This window comes from Triticum aestivum, chromosome 2A, assembly GCF_018294505.1.
Source record: "Triticum aestivum cultivar Chinese Spring chromosome 2A, IWGSC CS RefSeq v2.1, whole genome shotgun sequence".
In the NCBI taxonomy this organism is placed as follows: Eukaryota; Viridiplantae; Streptophyta; class Magnoliopsida; order Poales; family Poaceae; genus Triticum; species Triticum aestivum.
In genome coordinates this window covers 606,174,885-606,197,258 of record NC_057797.1, presented here as the reverse complement: position 1 = coordinate 606,197,258, position 22,374 = coordinate 606,174,885, and the positions used below count along the sequence as shown (strand labels likewise).

The following is a 22,374-nucleotide window of genomic DNA, read 5'->3' as shown; positions in this document are numbered from 1 at the left end:
TAACAGGAACAACACTTGGCCTAGGAAACGTTGTAGGATGAAACTGTATAGGTGGACTGCCGCTGGAATTGCCTCCGTGATTCCGTCGTCATCTTCCTGAGAATACTACAATTGATGAAGACCGATGTGGCTGACGAGAACATCCACACCGTTGTCGTGGTGAGCGCGATGAGCTGGCAAAACAAAGTTCGGCTCTAAGTACGTGGTGTGAGATAGAATAATCCAATAAGGTTGTACTCCTTCTGTCCCACAATATAAGTACAAATATGTCGTATATTATGGGATGGAGTGAGTTTTTTTACCTCGCTGATCAATAGAGCCAAAAGACCTGGAAGTGTGGACACAGGGCAGAGCCAGTGTGGGGGGGTGGGGGGTGAGCGCCCCCCTCTCCCCCCAACAAATGGATCGACAGGCATATCCTATAAGGCGCCCGTTGCGTCAGTTACAGGCATTGGTGCAAGCGGGGGGAACCCCCCTCATCCTTCAATACTGCATGGCCGCCCCATTAAAAAGGTATACGCGGGAGTTAGAGCGCTGGTTTTTGGAAGCTAGCTTTCAAGCTTTTTTTCTCTTCTTTTTTCGATTTGGTTTTTCCTTAGGCCGGATTTGGTTCACTTTTCCTTTCTTTTTCAGGGGAACCTTTTTTTAATGGCACCGGATTAGATATAAATTGTTTCCATCTTATCTCTAATAGTCATATAGTCATTGTATGTGATGAGCCTAGGTAAATGGATCGCCTTCTAGAGATAAGATGGCAATAATTGTTATCTAATCTGCTCCAATCTCTAAATGCCAAATATATCTGTAACAATTAAGACCCTGGAATGGCGCGAGCAAACTAGCGTGTTGTACAGACCAACACACGACGACCTACTTGTAGAATATTGGCTGCTTCCCACCCAAGGCATCGCCCTTGTTCGATCCTGCTTCCCAACAGCATAAGGAAGAGGAACCCCCAATCAATTCTTTGTTCTAGGCTTTCCTCTGTTGGGATTAATGTGTATTCTTAGACACCACGACCACCTTTGGTTGTTGCTTGAGCAACCACTAGTGAATCCTTCGTCTCATTGGTCGATTGCACCGCGCGAAGGTCTCCTTGAGGCATCGATGGTTGGTTGTCGGCCTCGCATGCACATTTCGCAGACTCGCGCATCCATGTGCCCTAGCAGATCTATCAATGATATGCTCTCTTGGAACCCCATGTACAGGGGTCATGGTGAGGCACTCCATCCTCGCCATATATGGTTTCTTTTTTCTGGGTGAGTCCCACATGTAGGGAAGGGTCAAAATATGATGTGGCGGTGCTCAAGTCAAAACCGCTTTGATGAGTCAAAACTAGGTGGGGGTTGATTCATGGACCGGATGGTTAGTTCGGGGTGTGAGACGACTGGTTTTAAAGTTGATGTATGAATCTTAAACCGAGTGTCAAGTTTAGGATTGTAATATGGACATTTCTTTTGTAAATAGTCAAATGCTATTGACAGTATCTAGCAACACATGTAAATTTAGAAGAGTTGGGGCCTAGGAAGATTTGCCACACATAATAGGATTCTGGCTAAAGGGTACGCTAATAGGGTGACCCTGCTCGCGGACCTCATTACCCTCCCCAACCAGTCCGCCTTCATGAAAGGGCGGTATATCTTGGATGGGGTTTTAGTTCTCCTTGAAGTTATTCATGAGGTTCGGTCGAAACACCTTAAGGCGGTTTTCCTGAAAATTGATTTTCATAAGGCCTACGACACTGTTAGTTGGCCCTTCCTTCGGGAAGTTTTGCTCCGGAAGGGCTTTGATGATCGTTGGGTCACCCGGATGATGCAGATGGTATCCTGCGGTCGCACTGCCGTGAACATCAATGGAGAGGTTGGGCCTTACTTCCCCACCCTTTGTGGGGTTAGACAAGGCGATCCTTTCTCTCCGTTTCTGTTCAACATGGTGGTGGACGCACTTGCCGCCATCCTCGATAAGGCCAAAGCCGCTGGCCACATTCGTGGGATTACCCCTCATCTAGCGGGCGGCTCCGGGATCTCCATGCTCCAGTACGCTGACGACACCATCAGCATGGTCGAGGGCTCGGACACGGACATCGCTAACCTCAAGTTCCTTCTTCTCTGCTTCCAACAAATGTCTGGCCTCAAGATCAACTTTGATAAGAGTGATGTGATGGTTATGGGCTACTCTCCGGCTGTCGCCTTGGACATCGCCAACCGCCTCAATTGCCGCGTCGGCTCCTTTCCCACGACCTACTTGGGAACCCCCATCAGTGACTCTCGGCTCACTGTCACGGACTTGCGCCCCACAGTGGCCAAGCTTCAAACGCGCATGGAGCCGTCGTAGGGCCGGTGGCTGTCAAAGGCAGCTCGGACGATCCTCATTAACTCCTCCCTCACTAGCCTCCTCCTGTTTCTTATGAGCTTCTATAGCCTCCATGAGACCCTTCACCATGAGATCGCCAAAATCCAATCTCGCTTCTATTGGGCGGGTGACAACAATAAGCAGAAATACCACATGGTTAGATAGCCTGACATCTGCAAGCCCCGTGAACAGGGAGGCCTTGGTATCATGTGCTCTAAACGCATGAACATCTCCCTCCTCACCCGCTGGCTCTGGCGCATTTCGCAGGGCCACGGTGGTCTCTGGCTTGACATTATCCGAAACAAGTACATGCGCGGACAGCCCCTCGCCTTCTGTCAGAGATCCGGCGGATCCCAGTTTTGGCAATCGGTTGTCCAGCTGCTTCCCGTCCTTCGCATTGGCACCTCCATCTCGGTTGGATCGGGTACAGCGACGTTGTTCTGGTTCGACCGGTGGGCGGGAGACTCCCCCTTTGCGGCCCGTTTCCCCGACCTCTTCTCCATTGCTGTCGTCCCCCTAATCTCCGTTGAGAGGGCCCTTATTGACTTAGGGCGCCTCGCCTTCCGGAGACCATTTCGGCCTTCGGAAGCCGCCGCGTGGCTGGAGCTGCTCGACTGCATCGCCCTCCACGAACCGGAGTTGGATGCGGGCCCAGACGAGGTTCGGTGGCGTCTTGAGCCTTCGGGCCAATTCTCCACCAAGTCCCTCTACCCGGCCATTGCCCCCTCCTCCGTCCCTCCCCCCTTACGGCGGTCTGGTCCATCCGCTTGCCACTGAAAATTCGGATCTTTATGTGGCAATGGATTCGCGGTAGGATGTCGTCTGGGGTGGAGGTCCGCAAACGCAATGGCCCTGGGTCCGGCCTTTGCCCCCTGTGCGGTACCCCCGAAGACTCGAATCACATCTTCTTCTCCTGTGTCTCAGCTCAATTCTTGTGGAGCTGCTTTAGGGAAACTGTGGGAGGCGATTGGTGCCACACCAACTTCCCCGACCTCTTTGCCGAACTCCAAAACTCCCCTTCCCCTTCTCGCCACATTAGGTGGCTCGAGATTGGGGTTCTTGCGTGGACCCTTTGAACAATTCGCAATAAGCTTGTGATCCAGCGTATTCTTCTTCGACGGGCTACTGACGCTCTCTTCAAACTGTCTGATTACTTGCAGCTATGGCGGCCGCTTAGCCGCCCTCAGGACCGCGACGCCATCACCGCCTTCATCGCCGACCTCCGCTCGATGGTTGTCCGTCTATCGCCGCCGCCCCCTCCGCCACCCCCGGAGCCGGATTAGACGTCGTGCCTTGGCCGCGTCCTTTTATTGTTTGTTGTTTTTTCTGGGCTTGTTGAGCTGTGCCCTCAGCAGAACCTTTGTACTCCTCGTTATGTGACTTGGGTGTGTGTGCACGCGCTGAACTAGACTATGTTTGTATGCTCTTGTTTGCTTTATTTATAAAGCGGGGCGAAAGCTTTTTTCGGTAATAGGATGAGACTTTTTTGCATAGCAAGACGTCGGAGCCCGGGTAATTGATGGCGGCGAGGATGCAGCTGCTGGAGGTGGGGGCTTCGGAGAAGATGATTTTCCGCAGGCTGGTTGGCCTAACGTTGAGTAGATTGCACGAGCACAGCGGAGCGAGCTCCACACTGGCACCAGAGAAGAAGTTGACGATCACGAGGGAGCGCTCGTCGACCGCAGCGACCCAACCACCGTCGTGCGAGCCGACGAACCGCTTGTTTTCCATCTTGTCTGGGACGCGGACGACAAAGCAGTCGTCGGGGCCGCACAGGAGCTTGTTCCCGACGAATCGTCCACGCAGCGGATACACGAGCAGCTGCGGGCTGGCCGGCGGCCGCCAACGCGATGCGGCGGCGCGCCATCCCTTGCAAACGGCGGCGACGCGCACGCGATCGCGCAGGGAGGCAAGCCTTTGGCGGACCATGCCGAGGAGGTCGTCGGGCAGGTTGGACCACGGCGGCGATGGCGACGACTATGTGCTGCCGGCGGTTGTCGACATGTCGCGCATCCGTGTCTCTGGATCGACCACGAGTAGTGGCAAGCAGAGGTCGGAAGTTTGGGTGTGTCTAGGGCACATCTAGATGTGCTCTAGTTATTGCACATCTAAGTGGGTGAATCAAGCATAAAAAAGAAAAAAAAGAAAATATTAACACGAATTTTAATGTAAGACGAATGACATATGACTTAAATGTGCAATACTTTAGGCACAGATGTGTTTTAGCAAAACTGCAGAAGTTTTTATCGGCAACTTATGGGAGAGTTAGAAAGGGAAACGTGCTCAAACTCAAAGGCTCGTCTTCAGGACGGAATCGAATTAAAATTGGAAAATTAGCGTCTCGCGCTGGCCTCAAACTCAAAGGCTCGTCTCCAGGACGGAATCGAATTAGCGGCCCCTAATATAATCAGGCGTACGTATACCATATGTACGCAACTCTCACAGGCCTCAGCCGATCGAGCGAACAGCACGCCGGCGAATCGAGTCCCAGTAGCTAGCGACGGTGTTTGCTCTCGTCGCATGGCAACCATGGCGCTACTGCAACCCAGCTTCAACGGGGCGCTGCTCGACAAGGACGACGACGACGACTCCGCGGGCAGCTACAAGTGCACCAATGCGGCGGTGGCCAAGATGATGCGGCTATGGAACTACAAGGACGGCTCCGGACTTGGCGCACAAGGCCAAGGCATCATCGTCCCAATACAACCCGCCGTGCGTCGTCGTCGCAGGGCCGGCATCGGCCACCGCGACAAGCCTTACGACAACGGCCTGCAGGTTGCGCCGCCGCTGTCGCCGGTGGAAGACGACTTAGACGAGTGCCGTGAGTGGGAGGCTGTCGTAGGAGCCCTGCGGCTGGAACGAGAGTGCCACGAGAAGACTCTGACGCTGCTGCGTGAGATGAAGCTTCATGGGGACAGCAGCGTGGAGACAGCGGACGCGCTGGCGGCCATCGTCAAGTCCGGGGAGGTGCTCCAGGGGAAGCGCGCGCTAGGGGCGTGGAAGGCCGCGTTGCCCCCATCCACCGTGCGCTACATCGTCGACAAGGTTCTCTCGCCGAGGCTCGCCGTGGAAGCGCAACAGTGGCGCCCGTCGTGGGACCCGGAGTGCGACGATTGGCTACGCCCCTGGATCCCTCTGATCGGCCACCTGCCGGAGAGCCTCTACGACGTCGTGGAGAGCAAGATCAGCAGCGCCGGCCACGACATCGTCCGGCCGTGGAAAGACTACTTCGACCCGGCGCACTGGGAACTCTTCGCCAGGCGCCACGTCCTGCCTGAGCTGACACGGCTGATGCGGGAGCTGAGGATGACGCCCCCAAAGCAGACGGACAGCTCGTTGCACATGGCGATGCTGTGGGCGCCGCTCCTGCACGCCGAAGACGTGCTATCGATCTTGGAAGAAACGGAGTTCTTCGACAAATGGGAGAGCGCGCTGCGCCACTGGCTGCAATCCGCGAAGCCGTCGTACGGGGAGGCCGTCGCATGGTGCACCGGCTGGAAGAAGCTCTTCACCCCGGAGCTGCTCGCCGACGAGCACGTGCTCGCGCGTCTGGACGCCGGCGCTGCCATGGTGGATCAAGAAACGCAAGACCTCGACAGCCTTCTTGGGTATAGTTGGTAGTCTACGTTCCACACACAGATTGCTTGTAAGGTGGTATAGCCACTCACGATTAGTAATGTAATGGTGATCATGCATCTATAATACCATCTTTACTGTAACTGTGTGACTTCTCGTGGTAGAATAATTGTTTCCTCTCAACTCAAGTTATGTTTTTGAGCAGAGGTTCCCTCAGTTACTAAACAGGAGGGGAAATCATGGAGACCGGTTGCAAACAGTCCGTACTTATAGGATTTATTGTCCAAGAAATGTTGGTGAACGTCCATGCTGATCTGAAATAACAGGCCAAGAAACATAGTACTACTCTCTCGGATCGAAAATAAGTGTCATCTTTTTAGTTCAAATTAGGGAGTACTAGATTTTCATAGGGTTTTTTTTTGTTTGCGAAAATGATTCCAATCTATTATCAAAGTTCATCACAAATACAAAACACCTTAAATATAATAAAAATTACATGGGAGATTCCGAAATTTTCATAGATGTTGTTATAGTTGGTCATCTTTGTTTTGTTGAAAGGCAAAAGTATCCCTCAGACTGTTGACATATTCCATCCTCCGCATGGTAAACGCAAAAATTTAGAGTTCACATGTTCCTACGTTGTCTATTGTACATGTATAAGACTAGGGTCTTATATTCATATCATTGTATGTTCTCTCTTCCTTTTGCATATTTGTATATATTGGGACATAAGTAGAAGCCGGTCCATCCTATACCTATATATGTACATCATGCACACGATCAATGAATTATTGATGCATGCAATCATTTCTTTTCAATTAAGGTGGTATCAGTTTAGCACGCCGATTCCTTTCCTCGCTTCCGCCTTTCCCTGCCGCCGCCACCCCTACAGCCGCCGCCACCGCCGCTGTCCTCCTATTCTTCCGCAGCCGCCGCACCTCTCCCTTGCCGCCGCTGCCTCCCACCCCTCTTCTGTAGCCGCCACCACCAACACTAGCTGCCGCTCCCACAAACCCTAACCCGAGCCGCCGCTACACCAAACCCTACCCGTGCCACCGCACCATGGACTCCCCCCACTCCACCTTCTTCGGTAACTCCAGTCCCTTCGTCGGACCCGAGCCCTCCGCCGCCGACGTCCATAACCTCGACATCCCCACCCGCGTCCCCATCAAACTGGATCAATCCAACTCTTCGTACTACGCGTGGAAGACCTACTTCAACCTTGTCTTCTGCGAGAGTACTACCTCCTCGAGCACATCGACGGCTCCGTCGGCAGTGCCGTCATGGCAGGCGACCCGGAGTAGTCTGCTATTGAGGCCACCCTCATCCGCTGGTTCTACCTCACCGTCTCGGCAGACATCTTCCACACGGTCGTCTCCGAGGATGATGACGCTTGTGTCGTGTGGACCAAGATCAACACCCTCTTCACCGACAACAAGCTCCAACGCCTCGTCTTTTTGTAGCAAGATTTTTTGGCCCCCTTAAAGCTCCAGGTCCTGATGGTTTTCCTACAAGATTTTTTTTCAGCGGAATTGGTGACTGCTCAAAGAGGATATTATTCGTGCAGTTAAACAGTTTTTCATCATGGGTATAATGCCGGATAGGGTAAATGATACAGTTATGCTCCTATAGCCCTTGAATGTATGCATTTTTTTAGCATGCTTAAGGACAGTCCGGGAAAATTTGTGCTTATAAATTGGATTTAGCCAAAGCGTATGACCAGGTGGATTGTCACTTTCTGAAAAGAATGATGGGTGCTTTGGGCTTTGATATAGTTTGGATAAAATGGATTATGGCATGTGTCACATCTGTCAAAGTTTCTGTGCGCTTTAATGGTCAACTTTTGGAGTCGTTCTCCCCTTTATGTTTGTACCTATTCTTGCTGGTGGCGGAGGCTCTTTCTTTGTTGCTTCGGGATACATGTGCTAGAGGAGTTCTCCAAGATTTCAAGGTGAATAGGCATGCTCTGGGTATATCTCATCTTTTATTTGCCGATGATTTCCTTATGTTTTCAAGGGGTCCATTGATCAAGCGTTGATGATTAGAAATATTCTTTCAACTTTCAAGAAGGGGACTGGGCAATTATTGAGTACAGATAAATGCTATATTATGTTCGGGAAGAAGTGTAGCATGGAAAATCAAGTGTCTACCATGGTAATCTTGAATATTACTGCTGAAGGTTTTGAGGATAAATTTCTTGGGCTTTCGGTGTCTAAAGGTAGAATGAGACGGGTAAATTTCAATCTACTAAAGAAAAAGCTCTCAAAATTTTATCATATTGGATTTAAGAATATGTCTCTAGTGGGGCAAAGGAAACTTTGATCAAATAAGTTCTTCAAACTCTTCTAATTTATGCCATGGGTATCTTCAAGTTCCCGACATCGCTTTGCAAGGAGCTATCCCAGATTATAAGGAATTTTTGGTGGGATGACGAGGATGATAGGAGGAAAACCCACCAGTTGGCTTGGGACAAATTGACTAGGCCTAAAGGTGAGGGAGGTATGGGTTTCCGTGATCTCAGATGATTTAACCAAGCTCTTCTCACTAAGCAGGCTTGGAGATTGGTGGTTAACCCTGAGTCCTTATGCGCAAAGATGATGAAGGGTCCTTATGCGCAAAGATGATGAAGGCGAAATATTATCCCCAGGGGTATATCCTTGACACTGGTTTTCCACAATCGGCTTCGCGTCCCTTGACGAGGTATTCTGCATGGTTTGGACCTGTTTTCCCACAATCGGCTTCGCTCCCTTGGCAAGGTATTCTGCATGGTTTGAACCTACTGAAATCTGGTGTTATTTGGAGAGTATGTAATGGGGTCTAATATTAATATTTGAAGAGATAATTGGCTACCAAGAATCACTGGCCTTAAAGTTACTGCAAAGAATAACAGGACCATCATCAAATGGGTGTCTCACTTGATTTTGAGGGAACCGAGGAGATGGCATGAGAGTTTGGTTAGGCACTTATTTTATCCACATGATGCAGGGGAGATATTAAGTTTACGTCTTCAGTGATCAGGAGAAGGTGATTTTATAGCTTGGCACTTTGAGAAGAATGATTTATGCTCGGTTAAAATCGCATATATGCTTGTGCTTAATCTAAAGGGACATAAAGAAGACGAAGGGCAATATAATGGCACTGTGTTGGGGAAGACGAAGGTTTGGGATATTATTTGGAATCCGGATTTTTGTGTGGCGTGTCGCTACGAATAGTTTGGACGTCTAGGTAAACAGAGTTTTGCACCACCAAGCACTCTCAGTACATGCTTTATTTGTGGAGTGGAAGATGAAAGTACGTTTCATGCACTAGTCAGGTGCCCTAAGGCATATGCGTTGCGTATGGCCATTAGGGACATATGAGATCTACCTGGGGAGGAGGTTTTCAAGCATTCGGGGTCTGATTGGTTTCTTATTCTTTTGGACCAATTGAGTGTTACTCTGCTTGACCAAATTATATTCATTTTCTGAGAGCCAGACATTTGAGAAATGACTTCATATTTGGTACGGTGAAGGAACTTGTCTCGGCCTCTGCTAATTTTGTGGAGAGTTATTGGTCGTCATTTGTCGCAAATTCACTCCTGTCCAGAGGTGGACTCGAAAAATAAAGGTAAAGGTTCGTTGTCTGGATTAAAACTTGGTCCTAATCCTTTGGAAACTCAGGTATTATGGCAATTCCCTCCTTCTGATTATATTAAGATTAATGTTGATGCAAGCTTTGTGGAGAGCATTAGCGCTGCAAGTGTGGGCATGGTGGCCAGTGACTCTTCGGGGAAGGTCCTGGGCTTTGTAAAAGCGTGGAGGAGGCGGAACTCCGAGCATGTCTTGCTAGTCTATATATAGATATCACTTTTCACAATCCTATAATTTTGAAGATTTGACTATACTTTTGTGGTTGCGTCCCTTGCAAATGAAATAGCTGACAGGTCCTCACTGGCCGATTTGAAAAAGGAATCGAGGAGTTTATCAAAGCTTATAAATAAGTTTAAATATGCTAATGTTGTGGCCCATATGATTGCGAAGTTTAGCTTCAATAATACTTTCTCCGGTCCTTTTTACTCTGCATATTAGAATTCTCTGAAGTCAAACTTCATAAAGTTTGACCGTATTTATATAAAAAAATATCAACATCTACCATGTTAAAGTTATACAATATGAAACTTTAAGTCATGACACATCTATTGATATTGATTTCAGATTGTGAATGTTGGTATTTTTTCTATAAAGTTGGTCAAACTTTACGAGGCTTGACTTCAGTTAAATCTTATATGCGAACTAAAAAGGACCGGAGGGAGTAGATGGGATGGTATTCTTGTTAATGATGCTCCGCCCTATGTGGTCAATTTTATAATGAATGATCGTAATAACATTTTAATTCATTGACATTTTAATTAATTAACATTTTTAAATCTCTCTTAAAAAACACTTTGTCGCAAAAGAAAAACAAATGACAAGCTTTGGCGTACACATCAGCTTTGGTGCACGCAGTTCGAGACCCCACTCATCAGTGCCACGAACCCTCGAGATCCCAACGGTCGAGTGCCCGCCTAGACACCGCAACGGTTACTTCCACCGATCTGCTCCATTTCCCACCCCTTTCCCTCCCTTCCTCCGATCACCACGCTCTCCATTCCCTCTGCTCCCTCTCAATTCCAAGCACTTGTCCAGCCTTAAGCCAAGATGAACAGCGCAGCAGAGACAGACGCCGGCGGCGACAACGGCAACCCGGGCGCCGCGGTGCTGGTGGTGGAGCGCGTGGTGACGGTGGAGTACCTGGAGCAGTCCATGTCGCGGGGCCTCCTCGGCAAGTTCCCCGACTCCTCCGCCTACGACTTCGACTACTGCCAGAGCGGCATCTGGTCCCCGGTCAACAAGATCCCCAGCGAGTCGCCGGCCTCCGGCTCCAGAGACTTCCTCATCGCCAAGCTGAAGCGCCGGGCGCGGGCCGGGAGCAGGCTCAAGGACGCTGCCGTCGGAGGCGGCAGCAGGTCGAGGTGGCGGCGCCGGCGGCTGCGGCGGGACGGCTCTTTCCTCGACCTCCACGACACCGGCAGGGCGAAGCTGGACTTATCGCCGCCGCTGCCGTCGCCTGCCCCCACCAAGGTAGTTCCCTGCACATGAACCCCTCCAAGCTTAAGCTAGCTCCCCGAATCGGCCTTGGGTTACGAGGTTTCTGTTGGCTTGGGTTGTTCAGGAGGGGTGGAGGAGGGTGCTCACGGCGGCCATCAGGAAGTTCAAGGCGCGCCACCGCCGCTCCCGGCCGGCTCCCCTGCTCCAGATGATGCTGCCAATGCTCTGAAGTCTGAATCCGCCGACCGATCGATCGATCGCGCCCGCGACTTCTTGTTCTTCTCTTTGATTATTGGTGAGTTCGAGCGTGTTGTACAACAGATTAGATGGTCAGATCGATGGTTTGTAAGTTGCCTGTCATGTACTGTAACTATCACCAGTTAAGTTTCTCCATTCAGTTTACGTCCTACTTTTCCGTCAGTTTGTTTCGGTTTGCAACCCATCTGACACGGTTCCTGATGGAATCGTAACGAACCTGAACTCTGACACGAAATCCACCCTGCAATTCCGTTATAATCTCCCTGTGGGAATCGCAACAAAAACAAACGCGCCGGATCAACAACACCCGACAAAATCGACTTTCAAGTTCGGCCCGAACCCAAGAGTCCCGGAGCTCTGAAGATGGCTTCCAAGATCGCCGCCACGGCGGCGAAGGTGCCAGCGAAGGCGAAGGGGCAGTGCATCTGCTCGCCCACCGACCATCCTGGCTCCTTCCGGTGCCGCCTCCACCGCGCCAGCGGTATGCAGGTCGGTCTCGTGCCAGCAGTTCGGCGACCCCCACACGGCGAGCTCCCCGCTGCTCTGCTCCGGCCACATGCCGAGGTCGGCATCGCAGCAGCAGTTCACGACTCCTTCCGGCTCCGGCATTTTGAGATCGGCGTCCCAGCAGCAGCTCCCGCGCACCGCAGGTGTGCCAAGATCGGCATCGTGGCAAGATTTTGCTCAGAAGAACTGATCAAACCTCCTGAACCAGGCTGTTCTTTTTTCATAGCTTAAGTTCAGAAACTACCTATGTAACTTTTTTTTAGAATTTTTTCCCTTGTTTGAAGCGCTAGATAGTTGCAACTAGAGCTGCAATCTTAGGGCGATATAATTTTAGAGACAATAATGTTCAAAAAAATTTAGAGACAATGGGATAAACTAATGCGGAGATACACAAAAAATTCTCATAAAAAGAACCTGAACAGCAGGATGGTTCTTTTCTTTGCAGCTAACAGTGGTGATTCCCGACAGAAATAGCTACAAGCTCTCATCAAATACTCCACTACTGGAAAACTAGTGCTAGGAAGACTACATCTCATCTATCTCACCCTCTCCACCAAGACACTTAGCAATAGCAGCTGCCCCTGACAGTGTACTGCAGAGTTATCAAGACACATCCACCATGCGCTCTTGCAAAGGAATGAAGCTGTGATCCTTTTTCTGAAGAAGATAAAAGGCCAGAATTAGTACTCAGAACCTCTGGATTATTAGACTAAACGGCACATGCTCTCCTGTTTCAGAAAAAGGCGGATGTGGATTGTGGAGAATAGCTTAATGCGGAAGTTCTACACGAAGTAACTAAGCGTCTATCTATAATTGATGCCTAGTGAGGTTGTCATCTGTCTTTACTTAAGAACGGTTACTCAAGAAATTACACATTTACAAAATGGATAGTGTCGATAGATAGCATCACCCCTGGATAGTATCATTTACTCCTCAATTTGTAATAGTGTATTTGTACAAGAACATGAGTTAGTTAATTGATAACCTAGCCGTGTTGTATAATATGTTGAAAAAACATGAGTGAATTCCAGTTTTTACCCCTAAGTTTAACATTCTTGATGCTAATTACCCCATTTAAGAGAATTTCATCCATTATACCCTATTTAACATAAGTGTTGCCACAAATTACCCTTTTCTATTTTTTGTGAGTGTTCTGATTGGTGGGCCCCGATTACCAGGTCCACATGGCGTGCCACATCGTCGGTTTTTTCCTTGGCGATTTTTCTACAGGCTGAACCGATTCACTTAAATGGGGTAATTTGTGGCAACACTTTTGTTAAATGGGGTATAATGGATGAAATTCTCTTAAATGGGGCAATTAGCGTCAAGGATGTTAAACTTAGGGGTAAAAACTGGAATTCACTCAAAAACATTAACAAAAACTACTGGGGGATATTTCAACCATGAAACTATGAACACTTCACACTTGCCTGATCAATCATCATCATTTCACTTTTTGGACTCCACCAGTATGTAAACTGGCTTTCCATCGAGCTTGTAGAAATCCTGCAGAATATATGAAGTTAATAAATTTGAAAAGGCAGCTGGGTCACGCCTCTCTTGGAAATATGTGCTTTCCATGTATTAAATACATTTGCTAGATTTAAAATGAAGCTATACAATATATTTACGTAGTCAGTTTATTAAAAAAGTTTGAATAATGTGTATATTCTTGATGCGATGATATGAAAAGCTACCATTGTTGGGGGGTATGTAGTGTTTCTACTAGTGGAATATTTTACAAACACAAGTTTTCACTTTTGCTCACAATCCCTGATATGTTCAATTTACAGCAAGTATGTTCAACCTATAAGCCTAAGTTGATGTGTCCATGTAAGTAAAATAGAGATGTCCTGCAGTGTGCAAATTAGGATTCTTCTAGATAATGTACTCCCTCCGTTCCTAAATACAAGTCTTTTTAGAGATTCTAATATGGGCTACATACCAAGCAAGATGAGTGAATCTACACTCTAACGTATGTCTATATACATCCGTATGTAGTCCAAACATGCAACACTTGTAGTAGTAACTTTGTTCGTTGCTTATTTTGTTCATTGTTTTCTCATTTATATCTGTCCTATTCACATAATGCAACACTCGTAGTAGTAACTTTTTAGCTATAGAGTTGTTTCACCTTAGCCCTTGCGTACCTTAAACTTAGGGAGTCCGATGAGGCATGCACACTCAACAACGTCAGCTGCAGCGCGTTCTGGAATGCAAATAATTGCATCAATCATGGAAATATTAGTCAAAAGACATTCTCATGTTGTTAGCTCATGATATATTCATATGATTGAGCGAGACATGTAATTAGAACTCCTCGTCTCTCTGTGGCGTGGATGCTTCATACTTATCTACAAAGTTTCCTCTTGGTAGCATGGAAAGATTGAAATTATGCGTCCAGTCGCATCAAGCCACACCTTTATGCAATTAGCTAGTAGCTACCCCCCATATATAGGGCTTATCTTTCAAACAGGAATTTGTCACGCTCACGGGAAAACTTTGCTTCTTGTCAAGAAAACATGATGGTCCTCTACTCTACATGTTGTCACTTATCACTAAGTTGTTGAGATGCTTAAGTGGCTACATTGCATGATACTCAATGTGTCTTTTTTGGCAAGGCTATGAGAGATTATTCCATATCAGCATCACACATCCTTTGACTTACTTATCCCTCTTCGATTTATTTACTGGACTAGTGCTAGAGTCCTAGTGTAGCAGAAGCTCCAAATTGAGCCTTGTATTAAAGGATTATTCACATTTCATGTAGTGAGAACAAGAGGGAGGGGCTCACCAAGAAGTTTTATGGCTGCAGAAAGTGTCCCGCCGGTTGCAACCAGATCATCCACGACCACCACACGGTCGCCGGGCTCGACGGCTCCAACATGCATCTCCAAGCAATCCGTCCCATACTCGAGCGTATAATTCTCGGAAATCACCGCACCTTGATTAATTGTTTGTATAGCAAAATTAGCACAGTTTGGAAACTACTAGTAGTAACGATTTGTTTGTTTCCTTAATATGGTAACAACATTTGATGAAGCTATTCTGAATGAATGAAACTTTTCAGAAATCGACATGGTTAATGTGCTCAGAGATTCAGTATGCATTGGTACTCCTCGCAGCACATCATTTGATACCAACACCTATGGATTTATATTACCTGGGAGTTTGCCGGGTTTGCGCAGCGGTATGAATTTGGCCCCGATGGCCAACGCGATCGCGGGGCCAAATATGAATCCTCTTGCTTCAATGCCTAGTAGCAGCAACATGAAATATAGTGAGACGTACAGGTCAGGGAAGCATACAGAATTACAGATACTGCAGGGATAACCACGAAATACATGCAGCCGGCGGCCATCATTCATTGTTCGCCGTATATACAGCATGGCTAGGGTACGTGTACGTAATCACGTCACGGTGGCATTAGGTGCTGACATAAGCCAGGCGCAGCAAACAGCGGAGTTAACCAGATCGCTGTGCTCTTGTACCAGCAGGGGTACCGAGCCACGCCAGCAAGCGTACGCGCGAACGCGAGGACCGGCGGGACGACACCGCATGTGCGCGATCGACCTCGGCCGTCCGATGAGGTGACCACGGTCCCCGCGCGATCTCCCCCCAATCGCCCGCCGGCTACATGCACGCCCCCTGTGACCCGGGCATTCAACGCGTACAGGTACAGGCGATGCCGCTGGCCCGGCCCGGTCACCGCGGGCCGTACAAGTGGCGCGCCGGGCCGGTGGCGCGGTGGTGATGACCTGATCGCCGGCAGAGCGGCGCGGGGGAGACAAAGAGAGCCCGAAGACGCCGCTAGTAGCAGCAGGCCGGCGCCCGGCGGCGGTATATTCCACAGCACCGGCGCACCGGGCCAACGGCGCGCTCTCAGCGGCATTAAAGAAAGACGCACGGGCCGGCACCAGAGCGCACGCGCGTGCGTGGACGGCACATGGCTCCTGCCTGCACTGCATGATTGACTAGAGAGCGGATAAGGGTGGAGTAATTTCTTTACCTGCGACGGCCGCGATGCCCATGCCGCGGTAGCGCTCCACGAACAAGTCCACGGCGTCCTTGAACACGCCCGGCCGCAGCAGCAGCGCCGTGATGTCGTTGAACATGATCCCTGCGCGCGCGGCACCAACGACCGGCCGACCAGACGAGAGCACGTCAGACAGGAACACAGGAGGGTTATGGTTAGTTAGTAGTAGTAATGGTTTCGCACGGGGATGGACGGACGGACCTGGCTTGGGGAAGTGCGGGACGACGCGGATGGCGTCGGAAATGCCCTGGAGCCGCGGGTCGGCGGCGCCCTTCTTGGCCGGCGCCTGCGCCTCCGCCACCTTGCCGCCGCCCTCGCTGCCGCTGGTGCCCTGCTCCCCCATGCCCGTGACGCCGACGCTCGATGCTTGCTTTGCTTTGCTTCGTCGTTTGATCTTCCTTCCTCTGAGTAGTGAGTAGTGGTGGCTAGGGAGAAAGGTGTGCGCGTGTGTGTATAAATAAACACGAGCAGAGGAGACGGGCGGAGGCGCCGGGTGGACGTAGCCGGGAGGGAGGCAGTGTGAGAGCGTAGGGAGGGGTAGTTTTTATTATCCTTGGAAACCAGCCGGTATGCAGGACCACCTGTGCCGTGTTTGCGTAGAGAAGGAGGGCTCGGCTCGGCGCTCGCTCACCGGACAGTGGCCAACCTCTCCCCGGTTCATGAATGGTGACCCGGTGGGGCGTTGGCCGTTCCAGCCACGGGAGGGGAGATCACTCTCCCAGCACAAGTTTTACCACTTCGCTTCGAGGACCGCCAGCGGCTGCTGATCGAGACGTGTTTCACCTCTTTACCGCGTCCGGTTCGTATTCTTTTTTTATAGTTTTTATTACACGGCACGCGCTTTCCTTTGCCTTTGCGCATCGGAGTAAATTGCAGAAAACCACCTTTCTTCTTCTCTTTCATTGTTGGCTCAACCAGCGATTGACTGGATCTCATTGTTCCATTGTTTCTGATATGATATAGCCCACGGTTCATGCCGAGTGATGACCGACAAGATTTCTAGTGGCGGTTTCTGCGGTTGACAAAGCAAAACTGAAAACAGTTAAAAATATGTAGAAACTAAACTATTTCCAAATTTTGTGATTTTTTTCAAAGATGCAATTAAGGATGTAGTAGACGTGTGTTTATCAAACAATGATGTATACTAAACATGTGATTGACTAAAAAATGCGGACAAAAAGCTCGGTAAACACTAAACGGATCATATGCGAACATATTCCATGCACCAGTCCAATTTATGCACCGGTTGCACCCCTTCTAGTTGAGCCATTGGTTGTGAACCTGAGGGAGAGGATCAAGCCAAAAGATGAGTTGCTCGCATGTTTGCAAAGTAGTCCTTCTATTTCCGCAATCCTTTGTCTGTTTTTTAAAATGAAACTTAATATGAAGGGCATCTCTTAGTAAATTTAATGAAGCACTATTGCAATTTTTGTAAATGTTTCGTCGATGCTTTTACGTTTTTTAACACATATCCCATATTGGGCTTGTCTCGAACGTCTCGTCAAAACAAAAATGCTGGTCAAACCAGATTCAAATCCGAGCATGTGGTTCAAAAATATAAGAATCTTGTTGTGTTTGGAGATGGAAATAAAAACATGGATTTGATTATGGGATAGGGCAAACTGTGGAATGTGGGTTGATTATCATAAAGTATGAGCATGTTCACAAACATGCCAACGATCCATCTTGTGTCCCTCAGATTTGTATCCAACGGTCCCAAAAACTTGGTGCACAGGTTCTTCCGTTTCACTAGATTACTATTGATGGAACATGTCCATTATATATAGTTCAAGTCCTAGACTTGACCTGCATGGTTGTATTTTTCTGCATTTATTTTAGGCTTTCGGTGCTATTTCTTCAACGGTATGGCGTACCCCTCAACTACGAGGCGTCTATAGAGACTACATCAATCCCAAGATTTGTCGATTCATTATCTCAAAGGTGTTCATATGGATAGGGCATGCAAGTGATCATACAGATGTGTGTGTGTGTGTGTGTGTGTTCGGAAGGGTCTGTGTATGCACTATATGTTTTTTTCAAATACACTAAAGGAATCACATAACAATATTGTCCATACATTTTTTTTCTTATCGATGCTTTTTAGGGTGTAGCAGACCTACTTTTGTTGAATCTTTTTTACTCAAACACATGCAAAAAAAATCCACGGGTCAGAAAATTCTGTCAATTGCGCGGTAGAATATGGTATCTTTATACACGCTTCGCCTCACCTAGATGCCACGATCAAGGGAAACCCGGACACCATCATCATCAGAGTTCCCTCGCCTCCACCGACCGCTCCGCGTAGCGGGACGGAAAGGAACCCCGGGATCTTGTCCCGCGTCCATCCAATAGTCTAGTTTGTTTCAATTACAGTATTTGCTTGTCCATGGATTTGGCTTCGACGACGGCGATGGCGGTGGAGAATATGGTTCCTCCTGATCTTCCTCTGATGCGATGTCTCTCTCTGATGTTGGTATTGGATCTGAGAGGCAGTGTCTACATTGTTTGGATTCTTTCAGATTTGGGCGAACACTTTGTGTGTATTGGTCGTGGCGTCGGGGTGGTGATGCGGAGTCCCAAACGTAGCATCGAGCATGGCTCACAACGCATGGTGTGTGGCTCGGGTGGATCTTCCTGGATTTGATTGGTTTTGGCTTCTGGTGGACCTGTCTGGATTCGACCAATACTCGTAGTCTTTTGAGTATTTGAAGGTCCTCTTCGACGTTTTTTTTCTCCAAGGCAGGGATTTGATATGTAGATCGTGGCCGTCGACTCCTTGTGATCTACATCAATGACTTTTCGGCTGAGCGGTTTCTATAAACTCCTGGGTTGAAACAGTGGCCTAAGGCGACAATGAGCTTTACTCATGGCGTGCCGTCAACGAATGCAGGAGGAAGAAGACTTCAGGACCCTCAAGGATTTGGATATATTTTTCTTTTTGTAAGAGTGTGTTTGAAGACATATTATACTTAATATATGGTCTTAGTCCTTTCCAAAAAAGAAAAGAAATGTTAGAAGTTGGTGTTGTGTGTTTCTCTGTAATAAGCACGAAGAAGGAAGAGTGAGAGATCCGTAAAAATAAACAAACGACGTGGGGCTCAACTTGGTTGCAACAATTTCATTAGACGTCGGAGGGTAAGACCTGCCTGCCGCCGCTAGAAGACCTAGTTGTCCGTAGCTTCTCCAACCTTCTTGCCACCGGGCATCGCCAACTGCGATGGACAGGATATGTCCATATGGGAGTTTGATGCAGCGGGTTTTGGCCAACTGTGATGGTGCTTCTGGACTGTGGTGCCAACCGCGACGTTGCATGTGTTGATGGCATCCGAGGGTCCCTAGAGACTTTGTCCCAGATGGCGATGAGCTGAATGTCTAGCCCGGATTTGGTGTACAGCGGTGTGTGCATTTTGGTGTAGGCTGTTTTTAGGGAGTCTTTATGTCTTGACTGGGGCGGCGAGACGTCTCCTTAGCTCAACCAAATGAACTAAAATTTTAGAATTCACATTACCTTTGAAATTTCAGTCCATTTGATTGAACTAAAGCAGGGTCGAAGGATACCCTAGAGGTTCTAAATTTGCATGCCCAGTGTTCTTCCGTGGGATGGTGATTTGTTACGTTGATTGCGGTTGTCGATGTCTTTCGATACACATTGATGACTTTCCGGACACTGCTTGTATAAACACCCAGGCGGAGACTTAGAGGCGGTATTGAGCTTTGCTCGAGGCACGCCATTTATGGATGCGGGAGGAAGAAGATTCTGACACGCCTAAGAATTTTAACATAATTTCCAAGGACATTGACAATTAATATACTACAAGTTGAGCTCTTTTTTTTCTTGAGAAAATGTAATAAAGAAAAGAAACAGCGCGGTGGTTTTCACCTGCCGAGAGGTACGTACCGACACGTACTGGCTGGGAAGAAGAAATGTCGTCACGCGCAGCATCACGGTCGGGGAGATCGACGGGTATGCGCGGGCACAGGGAGGAGATCCGTCCGGGTACGCTCGAACAGTGGCACGCGCACGTCCACCAGCGGCACGCAGCACACGGCGGATTCCGCAGCGCCAGCATCACGTCTTTTCGCATTGAATTATCATGTGATCTCCCCGCCCCACCCTGCGACCTGCCTGTACCTTACCTACAAGCACTAGTCTGTCCCGTCCAGTACGCTCGCTCGACGACGCCGCGAACCGGCTGGCTGCCTCCTGCCTGCCCGCGCCGAACGTCACTGTGCCCTCGCTCAGCTTGCACAGCGGCTGCCACTGCATGCATGCGCATGCGCCCATGGCTACGCGCGCGCGCGCGGCCGTAGGCACGCTGTTGGCCGGCCGGCCGGCTATTAGACGTAGGATTTGTGGGAATTGGCTTAACCATCTAGGGATGGCCTATCACATATACTTATAATAATACATGATACCTATTACACAGTTGGGCTATGTTACAAAGTCTAACACCCTCCCTCAATTTCAACTCACTCCTGATGCATCTAGGAGGTTGAGATTGCGCCTACAGACCTCAAACATGGGAGAAGGTAGAGGCTTGGTGAAGATGTCGGCAAGTTGATCCTTTAAGAAGATAAACTTGATCTGTAGTAGCTTCTGTGCAACACGTTCCCTCACAAAATGATAGTCAATCTCAATGTGATTGGTTCGTGCATGGAACACCGGGTTTGTCGAAAGAAACGTAGCACCGATGTTGTCACACCAAAGAACTGAAGGATGTGACTGGGAGATTCCCAGCTCTCGAAGCAAAGACTCAATCCAGATAAGCTCAGCAGTCGCATTGGCAACTGCTTTGTACTCAGCCTCTGTGCTGCTGCGAGAAACAGTGGCTTGCTTGCGCACACTCCAGGCGATCAAATTAGGACCCAGAAATACAACATGTCCCCCCGTGGATCGCCTGTCATCTGGACACCCAGCCCAATCAGCATCTGAGAATGCAGAGAGAACAGTAGAGGAACTAGGTCGCAGATGAAGACCATAGGAGACAGTGAGACGCACATAACGAAGAATGCGCTTCACAGCAGACCAGTGCACATCTGTAGGAGCATGAAGATACTGACATACCCTGTTAACCGTAAATGAAAGATCAGGACGGGTGATAGTCAGATACTGCAAGCCACCAACAATACTCTGATACTCCGTAGCATCCGTAGAAGAAAGAGGAGAACCAGCAGTGGCCGAGAGCTTATCCGTAAAGGACATGGGCGTGGGTGACGGCTTACACTTGAGCATACCAGCACGGCGCAAGAGATCAAGGGAGTACTTTTTCTGGGTGAGAGCCAAGCTGCCACGAGACTGATGTGCAACCTCAATGCCTAGAAAGAAGTGTAGCTGTCCCAAGTCTTTAACCGCAAAATCTCTGCCAAGAGTAGTCACAAGAGCATCAACAGCCGTGACAGAAGAACTGACCAGAATAATATCATCCACGTACACAAGCAAATACACAGTCAGACTGGGACGCTGAAATAAGAACAGCAAACTGTCAGCTGTCGACGGAACGAATCCATGAGTACGAAGAGCCGAAGCAAGACGAGCATGCCAGGCACGAGGTGCCTGTTTCAGTCCATAGAGCGCCTTCGTCAGACGACAAAGATGATGAGGCTGATCTGGATCAACAAACCCTGGTGGCTGCCGCATGTAAACCTCCTCTTCAAGCAACCCATGGAGAAAATCATTCTGCACATCAAGCTGTCGAAGAGACCAACCACGAGAGACTGCAAGAGACAAAAGAAGCCGAATGGTAGTAGGTTTAACAACCGGGCTGAATGTGTCCTCGTAGTCCAGACCCTGTCGCTGCTTAAACCCTCTAGCCACGAGACGCGCCTTGTAGCGCTCAATAGACCCGTCCGCATGTCTCTTGACTTTGAAAACCCACTTCGAATCAATAACGTTGACACGAGGCAGAGGAGGAACCAATGTCCATGTCTTATTATGAAGAAGAGCGTTGTACTCTTGCTCCATAGCTGCCCGCCAGTGAGGAATACTCATAGCAACCTCATAGTGGCGTGGTTCATCAGTGGGATCTGCAACAGTATGAGCAAGACAGGCAGCCAAATATGTGACAGTACCATCATGACGTTGCTTGGGCTTGACAATACCGCTGCGGCTTCAAGTATGCGGGCGTTGCAGTGCAACGGGAACGGGATCCGGCGGCGCCAACATGGGAGAGGATGACGGCAGAGCGGGCGACGGGAGCCCAGGCGAGGGCTCAGGCGAGTCGTCGGTAGGCCCAGCCGACCCAGGCGAAAGGGGCGGCAGGGACATACGAGCGGTCGAAGAAGGCGACGACGGAGGCGAGTCCAGGCGTGGAGGCGGGGACGGAGGCCGCTCGAGCCGCCTAGGGGAGAGCGGCGGGGTCATGGGCCGCGCCTCAACTGTCGTGGACCGTGCCTCGAATGACACCGGCCCAGTGTCGGAGACCAGCGCCGGTCCAGTTGCATGGACGGGCACGGCGCCAGAGGCGGGGTCGACGACGGGTGCATGCACGTGCACTGACCGGTCAACATGCGCGACGGGAGTTGTATCCGGAAGAAGTTCCAGGCGAGCACCACGTCCAACACCTGCACCATGGTTAGGTA

The 22,374-nt window shown here is 49.4% G+C and overlaps 3 protein-coding genes across 3 annotated transcripts; 2 read left to right on the top strand and 1 right to left on the bottom strand.

Moving 5' to 3' along the window:
* The first annotated feature begins 4,800 nt into the window (after window positions 1-4,800).
* On the top strand, window positions 4,801-6,364 carry LOC123185682 (septin and tuftelin-interacting protein 1 homolog 1-like). The gene has a single exon (XM_044597525.1). It carries the CDS (start codon window positions 4,873-4,875, stop codon window positions 5,971-5,973), a length of 1,101 nt encoding a protein of 366 aa, XP_044453460.1. The 5' UTR covers window positions 4,801-4,872; the 3' UTR covers window positions 5,974-6,364.
* A 4,136-nt stretch (window positions 6,365-10,500) lies between these two features.
* Window positions 10,501-11,396, top strand: LOC123189695 (uncharacterized). Its single transcript, XM_044602176.1, has 2 exons — window positions 10,501-11,027; window positions 11,119-11,396. Exons 1-2 carry the CDS (start codon window positions 10,605-10,607, stop codon window positions 11,221-11,223), a joined length of 528 nt encoding a protein of 175 aa, XP_044458111.1. The 5' UTR covers window positions 10,501-10,604; the 3' UTR covers window positions 11,224-11,396.
* A 708-nt stretch (window positions 11,397-12,104) lies between these two features.
* LOC123189694 (adenine phosphoribosyltransferase 2) lies at window positions 12,105-16,063 on the bottom strand (the record flags this gene model as incomplete). The annotated part of the gene is given in 7 exon segments (XM_044602175.1): window positions 12,105-12,416; window positions 13,190-13,265; window positions 13,910-13,968; window positions 14,554-14,703; window positions 14,923-15,015; window positions 15,769-15,879; window positions 15,997-16,063. Coding segments are annotated over 6 exon segments (537 nt in total), but the record flags the coding sequence as incomplete, so codon positions are not given.
* Between the last annotated feature and the right edge of the window lie 6,311 nt (window positions 16,064-22,374).